The following is a 10,212-nucleotide window of genomic DNA, read 5'->3' as shown; positions in this document are numbered from 1 at the left end:
TGGTGGGGAAGGTTGTTCTGCTTAAATTGATCTCTCGAGCTAGTGGCTGCGATTTTTTTCGGAGGAGATACAGGGTTTTGGAGTTTTTGTGAGTTCTTCACTTTTTCAGCCGGTTCTCCGGCTGCCCAGAGTTGTAACAGGTGACAAGTGCATTAGCCGTCTGCATCCTCCACCGGAGGTCGCACAGGACGCGGTCGCTCGATGTGTCGTAAATGATTGATCCTAATCGGTAAGAAGTGAAAGAGAGGAAGAGACGGAAGGAGCGCGACTCTTATTGTAAATAAGTACATTTATTCACTTATCAATTTTACAGTGTAGTAATATGATACACTGAGTACAGAATAATTTCCTCTTTTTATGTCAGTTACTAATTAAGACGATTAGTATGTAAGTGTTCATAAAGAATATATAGCGGGTACGATCTTGTTGGTCGTCGACATATTTCGTTTGTTCGCGTTATAAGACTCTTGTTCTACGTTGTTTGTTCGTTTGGTGTTACGCCTAGTCGCTCTCGCGGTACAGTAAATCCATGCTCGCATGAAGACCCTACATTAATTCGCATGATACGTTATTAGCGTTACCCCGTGTATCCCTGTGCATAAGGCCACAATCGTTTGGTGTTCCGTGATAAGTGTAGCGTGTTACGTGTGCATGTCGTGTGCGTGTTAAGGTCTCGGCGTCTTCTCTCGTATCCGACTATTCTTCTCGTCCGAGAAGCAAAAGCCTCGCTCAACGATTTCAAGAAAGAGAAAACGATCGGTTCTTCGATCCCCTCCGAGCGAAACCCGTGTACAAGTGTAATCGTGTGATATGTCGGTGTACGATATATCGCGAGACGGTACACCTCGTGTACAATTAAGTGATTCTGTACAGAGTGTGAAACCAAAACACGTGTAGAGTGACAGGCGGTGAGAGAGATCGACGGGTAGGCTGAGAGAGACGGAGTTAAATAAAAATAAAATTACTATGTATATATGTATATATATATATATTCTCTCTCTTTTTCTTCTCTCTCTTTCTCGCTTTCTCTCTCTCTCTCTCTCCCTCTCGAATTTCGTATGCGTAACGATAGGACTCTCGTCTCGCGCGTTGCCTCGCGCCAAGCTCTGCGATCCCTCTTTTTATCTCGATTTCTCTACCATGTACAAAGCAAAACAATAACATTAATAACATTACGATAGTATATTGCTTCCTCCTGCTTCGATTGAACATTAAAATTCGTACGTGGATTAAGGCGATTTGATTTATCGATTATAATAATCCTTCGACTCGTGTTTCAAGGCAACCGACGGCGCCCGGTGCGCCAGAGTTCGCGCTCGACGAGATCGTCTGGAAAGGCGACTATTTCCTCGAGATTCTCCGACCGTTTTCCGGAAACTTGTCACGCTCGATATCTCGACTAGTGAGTGGAGATTCGGGGAAAGCGATCGGGAAAGGATCTCAGAGGCTCGGCCGCTCCGGACGTCCTCGTCTCTACGGAGCTAGGAAGTTCTGCGTCTCTTACGTTCTACGTAGACGCCCGCGTCCCATCCACTGCGAGAGATCCGACCGATAAATTAGAAAAAAAAAAAAAGAAAATAGATGCGGTTTATGATGCCCTTTTCCACTCCTACACTCGATTTCGCTCCAATCCACCGGTCGGAAGTCTCGACACCCACGCGACCTTCCGTTCGTAACGTTTCGTGATGTTTAGAGAAGCTTCTGCTTGGCGCATTCCGGACAGATGATGTCGTCCCCATCAGTGATGAAGCCATGTCCAACCAGGGATGTCTTGCACCCGGCGCAGATGAAACAGTCGTTGTGCCAATGTCGGTCCTCGAAGGAGATGAAACGCGTTCCGCCGATTCCTGAAATGAAATCGTGGTTTAACGATATTAACGCTCATGTTCCTTGTCCATCATGGACAATCGACCTCGATGAGTCTGTCCGAGACACTATCGCGTCTTTTGGCCCGAACTCTGATACGTGTCCCTCTATATTAATTGAACTTCTCTTACCAGTGATCGGTTTGGAGCAAGCGGTGCATCTCTTTGCGAAAAGCTCGCCGAAGCACTCGGCGCAGTACGGCTTGTCATCGCGAGAAGTAAATCGCTGCCCAGCCAGGGAGTTATTGCAGTTGCTGCAAGTGAAGCAGTCTCTGTGCCAGGGCTCGTTCTTGTATGTCACGCCGCCGCTGGTGATAATCTGCGGAAGATGGATTTCCGACGAATATTACCAAATTGAACCCTCTAGGATCATTGAAAAGCAAAGTTGAACGTGCGGCGAGCAACTTTTAATTCACCTTGTTGCACTTAACGCATCGAGTTGCAAACTTGTCCTCGTAGCATCCTGCACAGTAGATCTCCTGTTCGCGCGGGATGAAGCTCTTCGTGCCGATTGGGTTCTTGCAAACGACGCAGCAGAAGCACTTCTCGTGCCACTGCCTTGTCTTGTACTCCATCTTCTTCGTGCCTGAGACAAACGATGTTACATAAATAACATGTACCGACAGACTTCTAACCGTGCATTTAGAAACAGGGCGATTGATCTGGGTCATTTTCGGGGTGTTGCGTGAAAAGAGGCGCAGGAATGAATAAACATATATCATGAAACATGTAGACTTGACATAAGAGGAGACAGACGCCTCGCGTGTGGCGCCAGGCGGGCTGGAATTGCGCATGCAAGTTCCTCCCCAACGTCCGCTGGCAATTCCGTAGAAGAAGAAAATTACCGGCAATTCCCAGCAGTTCATGCCCCAACGGTTGCATTTACCCCGGGTCATGACACGTATGCGGTGCAAGCGCTTCTTAGAAATTCGAGCTTACGGGGGTCGAGGGGAAAGAAGTCCAAATAATTGACTAGTTTCCTCCCGAAAGCTCTCGAAGCTAATTTTACCTTAGATTAAGAAACTCAGACCTAGTCATTATCTGCGATGTTCAGCCTGGCGTGTCAAATTGGACAATAAATGTCGTTTTTCGAACCTCTTGAATGAGTAAAGTCAACTTTAACGAGGCCATCGAGAGTGAACGATTTTTCTGCATTTTTTAAGTTTACTCGGCTCTAGGAACCAGCTGAAACGCTATCTATGTACTACCTGGGTATCTAATTTAATATCTATTTATTATATCCGAAGAAGCGTGCTTCCAATTTAAGGCACCCCAGGAACTGAGTACCCCGAAATTTCGGAGTAATTGTACGGGAACTTGTTTCGAACGATGCTTTAGAGGCGTGCGCAAATACCACGATATTTGTTAGCCTCCTCGAATTCTGATAGCGAATGTCCAGATAGTACAGAGTTAGTACAGGGATCTGTGGTGAGTTGGTTCCGAGCAAAGTTTTGGAAAGTTGGGAAACACCAGGTGAGCCAGAAAGAGTTCGGTCCCGATCGCGTCGCCCACGCTCGGCGTGGGTGACGTCACGGGATTAACATAAATCGGTAATGACTGGGAAACCCACGCGGGTACTCGAGTACCGATATGGCGAGCCGTAGGTAAACCCGATCGCGGTTTTAATTGGTCGGAGGTAAAGGGTCGATTTGCTCGATGGAGAAGGTGCGCGGCCGATCCGAGTCCGGTCGAGCGACTTCTTTCGAGATATTCGGGTCAATCGGATGGACGAACGTAGCCTGCAGCTACTCGGGATAAGAACGCGAGAATCCGTGTCGAGATACGCCCCGACGTGAACCGGACCTCGGCGATACCGTCGCGTTTCATTCCCCGGGGAAATCTCGAACCGGCTCCCCGCCATTTCGGTCCCGCGCCATCTTGGCGAAGACGTCCTCCAGATCGGAGAAAATGGATAGACCTCTCCGACTGGACATAATACCCGATAACGATAATCGGGCGGATAAATACTGCCACGTCCAAGATCGGAGTCATGGCGGCTCTTGAAATGTTTAAAAGATTCACATCTTTTATGAACTATTTACGTGTACCACGCGCGTGACATGCGCTACGTGTAAGGAGCGTTTCTCGACATCTCGGATACGATGGAAATCTCATGCAAAGCGATTCGGGAGACTAGGCACCTGTGTATTAACCTTGACTACAAAGTTGTCACGTGATGCGATAACTGTCGCGCTTTACAAGGAATAGGTAATTGACGCTTTCATCGAAAATGAGTTACGGCCGCGATTACGTCTCGATTTGACGTGCCCCGATCGTTACGCGCAATTTATTCGAGATCGGCGTGATTAATTGCCGAGCGATTAGCTGCACTCATCGGAGACGCAATAATCGTCACAATTCAAACGACGCTTCCGTGAATGCTAAGCGTATGTAAAACGCGCTAATGGCGTACAGAGTATTCCAGGGGACCGTTCCGCAGTTTCGGTCATTTCTGTTGAGGCTACGTGAAGGAGCTCTTTTTAAATGCCATTAAGGGGATGTGAAAGTGGCATCCGAAATCTCAATCATTCAAAAATCTTTTCAACGAACTAGGTGTCTCTCAAATCGTTTCATACTTTAAAACGTGAATATGGAGACCCTAAGGTAGGTCCTGAAACTCGCAAAGTTTAATTTTGTATAAACTATTTTTAAAGTACCTATAAACAAATTTGAAAAGAATGGCAATTCCATGAGTTTCAAGACCTTCCTTATAGTCTCCCTATTCACGTTCTAAAGTTTCATTCTATTCGGTAAACCGAGTTGGGAGATAAGTATTATAAACAATACCTCTTCGACGCCATTTTCAGATCACCTTAAAAATGCCGTATCGGGCAAACACCTGCCCTCGAGATGTATTATCGAGCGAATACCCGTTATAAGGTGTACAGGAAAAAGGAGTTCCACATCTCTCGCGATTAGAAACGGGTGATCGATGTGGAGAACATATCGGGGATATTTATAACCGTGAGTCAATGTTTGCGTCTTTCTTGTCTCGCGTCCAAGTCCCCGTTAAAGGGGCCGAAGTTCCTTCGGAATTGTCGAAATTCTTCCGAGAGTCTTTCGAGAGGTAGATTCGGGTCCAGCTGGCTTTTATCTTCGGCCTCGGTCCTCGAAATGAGTCACCCATTGGCAGATCGTAGGCGATCGTTCGCTTTCGCGACTTCCTCGAGGTGACTTAGGATTTTCACGGGTACGCACACAGTCTCAGGTGCGAATTAATCCAAGCTGTACTTGACCTTAGACGAGCGAAGCCTCGACGAAAAGAGCGTCTCGATCGCGATTTCACGCCACATCGGCGCCGGTTTATTTTAGCCAATGACTGACTCTTGGCCGCGCCGAAAGGATGACCTGAGATCATCGACTACGCTGTCATGAAGGACCTTCCCGAGTCGGGAAGCGAACGGCGATAACCGACCGAAGGAGCCGCGCCAACGCGATTGCAAACGAGCCTTAATCGAACTGAGAGATACCCCATGCGTCACATAAGACTATGTCAACAAAACCGAGAAGGAATTTCATGATGCAGAAAATCGAGAGTGGAAAGGCAATTTCTCGCGATTTGTTACGACTACAAATTTAATCGAATCGAAGGAGGAACCTAAAATCACGCGAACGCAATTGCGAAGGAACAACGTAATGCGGAAAATCGAGAGTGGAAGGGCGATTTTTCGCGACTTATCACGTTTAAAAATGAGCTTTAANCCATGCGTCGCATAAGACCATGTGAAGGAAACCGAGAAGGATTTTCATGACGCAGAAAATTGAGAGTGGAAGGAGGATTTTTCGGGATTTATCGGGAGTAAAACCGAGCCTTGATTAAATCCATGTGTCGAAATCATGTGGACGAAACCAAGAAGGATTTTCATGATACAGAGAATCAAGAGTGGAAGGGCGATTTTTTACCATGCCAAACGATCCTTCAATCAAATCGGGGGAGATCACGACGCATAAAATCGAAAGTGGAGGCCGATTTTTCTCAATTTATCGACAGTCGAACTCCATTTGCATCTCTCTTCGATCTGGCTTAAGTCGCGGCGAAAACTGTGTCAACGACGCTCCGAGGACGCGGATTTCGACTCGACGAATCGGCGGAGTCGTAAACCCCGATCGATTCGCCGGATCCCGAGGTCGGATTTGCGGATTTCATCGAAAAGGTGTTTGCGACAAGGAGAGCCGGGAGTGCGCTTTCGTGCATCGCTCCCTCGGGCTGTCGATGACTCAAGAGAGTCGTCGTGACGTCACGACGTCCAAACGACGGCCGTATATGTATAAAGTAGGATGTTTCAGGGACTCGATGTCGCAATCCGAGGAGACATCTCTGGTGGACTCTTCGTTTCGAGATTGAAAATTCGAAAGCGCGCCTTGACACCCGCCCAAATCCTACGCGACATTCGTAGGACGTTCGAAATTGGTCCATCGTTTTTTACCCACCATTTAGGACGTAATAGATCAAAAAAGACCATCTCGTCCCTTCATCGGCGTTTATAAATATCTGCATAAATATCGACCTTCGCTAATGTAATCCCATCGAGCAGCAGCGCGGATTTTCGGAGCCGAGTTAACCTCCACTCTTTACATAATGGCCCGTAATTTTAGGCGTGACTCAAGTCTCGCTCGGTTCTTAAATCATAAAAGTTGCGATACGACTAACGACCCGAACCGGGAATGAATATTCATCGGACAATTCGATCGGCGTAATCGAAATGTCGGCGATACGCAATCGGGAGTTTGCACGGCTTAATCAGCGCCGATTGAGATCGACCGGTTGTATCGATTGTGCCGACCGATTGCGCCGTTTCCCGATAGTGATTCGTGATGTCACTTGTATTAATATCGCGGCCTGGCAGGAAAAAACAGTTTACGTCGAGTGATAACGAGGGCCGATATAGACGAGAGGAGCGAGATGAGGTTCCGGAGATGAACCATCCCGCCCATCTCGCGAAGATGCATCTCCGTCCTTCGTCGAACCTCGAAATGCACATCGCATGGAAATCAACGCGGCTCCAGGAAACGTTTGTCGTAATGTCGAGACTTTTCACAGCGGTGCGAATTCCGGGGCGATTTCGAAATGGCATAGCTCGAGTGCGTGTCTCGTCGTTCGATTTCCTTGCGAGGAATTTCGATTCGGCCGCGTCGTAATTTCCGATTAATCGAGCTCGGGTCGATAAGGAGACGCAATCGTGTCGATGCAATTAAGAAGTTCGTTGAGCAAGTGGAGTGCACGCGTGCGGTAGCCCAGATAAGGCCAAGAGCACTCGGCCGATAAGTCGAAGATCGATGAGTGCCACCTTGGTCCACATACGACAGTCTGACCATAAATGAGTCCTTAATTCGATCCCGTATCCTTGCAAACGTGAAATACGCGAGAAATATGAAAAAAAGGAGTCGCAGGAAATCCGGCGAGTTTTCAAGGAATTCGAATTCCCTCGGGAAAGTTCTCATCCCTCGTCCCTTAACCCGGGGGTAAAAATCAGCTGCTCGATTTCCACACCTGGATCCGCTTTCCTGGGGTCGCCGAGGAGACACTCCCTCCCCAGGCAGCACCGGAACTTGGGGTCGCCCTCCATGGGGAACATACTGAAAATCGCCACATCCTCGTCCTTCTCCTTCGCCCTCTTGATCCGGTCCTCGCCCACCGTCTTCGTCTGTAGATGGAGCTTACTCGAGAACCGATCGCTGAGAGTATCGGCCGCCATTTCCGTCTCTTGTTCCTCCGGTAATAACCTCGATCACCGCTTTTCCTTCCTCTCCAGGATCGCGGGAAACCGCGACGACTTTTCACCGATTTAACTCCGCGATATAGGCCTCGATCGACCCGACAGTTCGGGAGAAAATGCCCGCCACTCGACGAGGAGGTCCTTGATATATCTCGTCGATAAGGATCGATTGGTAGGGTCGATAGAGTTAGTAAAAAAATATTCGCGCGATCCCCAGGCTCGAGGCACCCTCTCGGGGGGAGGTCGAATACTCGCGGTGCCGCTTTTCTGGCCGGAGCATTCCAATTTGTTTTCTCTCGCCTGGGGATGATTTCTTTCCTTCGTCTGGAGCGCCGGGCGCGCTTTTTTCAGACTCCAAATTCGATATTAGAAATGCGAAATCCTGCGAAGCTCGTCCGGCTGGACGCGAGTCGGGCGCGCTACTGGAGAGCCGACCTCGCGGCGCGAATGTCCGAGCCCGAGCGAGCAGGCGCAACATTTATGGTGGAGATAAAGCCGTGTACTATAGACGCGACGTTGACTATACTTGCCGAAGTATAGTCTGGCCGGGTCGAGCCGTGACTTCGACCTCGAGGAAGTCCGAGGAGACCGGCTAGATCTCGGTTTCCGAGGTCGAAGAAAGGTCCTAGGTCAGGGATATGAGCTTTCCGCGATGGGGTACGATTGTCTCCTTTTTATCAGGAGGGAAGACCCTCGGCCTGGCACGATCCTGACGAGGACTACGTACATAGATACGTACATGAGATATACATGACACAAAGCGAATCGTTAGTAACGATCGAGCTTCGCGTCATATTTCGTCGACCTGTCTGAATTTAACCTCCGACTTTTCCTGCGATTCCCTCGATAAAGGTCGTGTCATGCTCGGCAATAGTAAACCGCTAGAAAGGGATTTTATTTAGATTTTATCGTCCTGGTACGATCGCGTTGCGGATCTTCCTGCAGATTTTACCTGGGCGCACTTTCGTGCTTCGATTGAAAGTACTCGCCGATCGATTCGCGAGACACGCGATTTCGACGTAGTTGCACGTGTTAATGTTGTTCCTTTTACAAGACGGAGATCTGAGCAAGTTTATTTGCGCACGGCGTTGCATCGATATTTACATATGTAAAGATAATAGGCATCTCCGGAGAAGGCCCTCGCGAATCGCGAAGAGAAGCTTCTCGAGATGCGTCAGGACTTCGTAAGTCCATTATCGCGACAGTAAAATTTCCATGTAGGAAAATAGGACTTTCGTCGCTGTACAAATCCCGGGCCATTTTGTCATATTTTCAAGACATTAGTCGGCTTAGAAATTGAATTTTAGTCGATTGACTGGGAAAAAAAAATCCTTCGAGGAGCTTCTTTCGTCCATGCATGCGCATACCTATTGGACGGATGATTGAAAGCGCATAAATCATATGATTTCATTCGGTAGAATATACAATAGAGATTCTAGGCGCGGGACGAATTCGCTGTTTCCGGCACTTCCATTCCTCTCGTATTGTGGGGAAGCTTGGTGAAAAACAAAAAAGAACGAGCGAAGACGTTTCGATTCTACGTCGCACGCAGGCTCTTTATTTTAATAGTTTCTTTGATTCCTCGTGATTCATATGCAGATCGAATGACGTACAAAGGCGGCTAATAACGGTTCGTATCTCGTACGAGACCAATCGCGAGAAGCAGGACTTGCTTTCCTAATCTGGAACGTGCCTGCGGATTCAAGATGGCGGCGGAAAAGGTCGTCCTTAGTCGCGGATGATATTAAATCGTTCGAGGAAACTCGCGGCATGTGCGAACGCGTAGGTTTGAAAAAGTCACGAGAAAGAGAGAGAAGGATCTTCGAGGAACGATCTGCACCTGTTGAAAGTTCGCGTGTCACCCTGAAAAGAATCGCGTGGGATTTTGCACGAGGTACGATGGCGGTTATTGAAAATTTTTTCCAACTATCGGCTCGTGGAGAATTTCAGAGACCGGATGGCCGCAAATTCTCGAAACTCGTGGCAGGAGCTTTACCGAAACGGGCATTACCGCCACGCACTTAAAGTATAAATAAATGAAAAAGTGAGGTCATCGAGTTAATTGCACCGATTTTCGGGAGTTTCGCGCGAGGAACAGGAGGTCCTTTATCCTGCGATATCGTCTCAAAGCTATTACGACATAGGCAAATTTGGGCCACGTCCATTTTGCACTTCTTGAGATGGTAATCTTGTCAGATTTATTATTGAAAGAGGAGATAATAAGGAGAAAGTCCTCCGTCTGGGGAATGTCTGCGAGAGAGGTGATACCGATCTCTCTCTCTCTCTCTCTCTCTCTCTCTTGAGAACCCATAAGCGTTAACCCGATCGTTAAGACTCGCATGATTCATGAGATATATGGGTCGTCATTCCGACAGGCAGTCTGCGTTCTTGTATTCTCGAAGTCGGTGACGTTCTTTCGCGGAAGGATTGGACTTCACGGTCGCGATCTCCAGGGTAGTCGATAAGTTCCTCTCGACTCCATTCTGCGTTCGAACGAACGCGATCTGGATACCAGGTCCTTCGGAATAGTCCTATCAGCGACCTCCCATTCGGGCAGGAAGTCGAAAGACCAAAAAACAGGATTCGAGCAGCTCGTTAGGACGTCAAGGCGAGTGCAATTATATTCCAGT

General features: G+C 48.1%; 1 protein-coding gene across 8 annotated transcripts in view; it reads right to left on the bottom strand.

The window, feature by feature from the left end:
- Window positions 1-271: 271 nt before the first annotated feature.
- Window positions 272-10,212, bottom strand: part of LOC105695534 (four and a half LIM domains protein 2) — a 77,207-nt gene continuing 67,266 nt past the window's right edge. For 7 of the 8 annotated variants that reach the window (XM_023432147.1, XM_012417141.2, XM_012417142.2 and 4 more), the window contains 3 exons: window positions 2,282-2,451; window positions 1,998-2,184; window positions 272-1,847 (listed from right to left, as the gene is read on the bottom strand). In XM_023432147.1, the coding sequence (XP_023287915.1) occupies window positions 1,690-1,847; window positions 1,998-2,184; window positions 2,282-2,451 (515 nt within the window). In that variant the 3' untranslated portion in view covers window positions 272-1,689. Of the gene's footprint in view, window positions 1,848-1,997; window positions 2,185-2,281; window positions 2,452-7,356; window positions 8,033-10,212 lie in introns of those variants that run through there. The other variant, XM_012417147.2, reaches the window with a different exon arrangement.

Source organism: Orussus abietinus, unplaced genomic scaffold (genome assembly GCF_000612105.2).
Source record: "Orussus abietinus isolate OABI.00-Male unplaced genomic scaffold, Oabi_2.0 scaffold250, whole genome shotgun sequence".
Lineage (NCBI taxonomy): Eukaryota > Metazoa > Arthropoda > Insecta > Hymenoptera > Orussidae > Orussus > Orussus abietinus.
The sequence above is the reverse complement of the archived record's forward strand: the minus strand, read 5'-3'. Positions and strand labels throughout refer to the sequence as shown.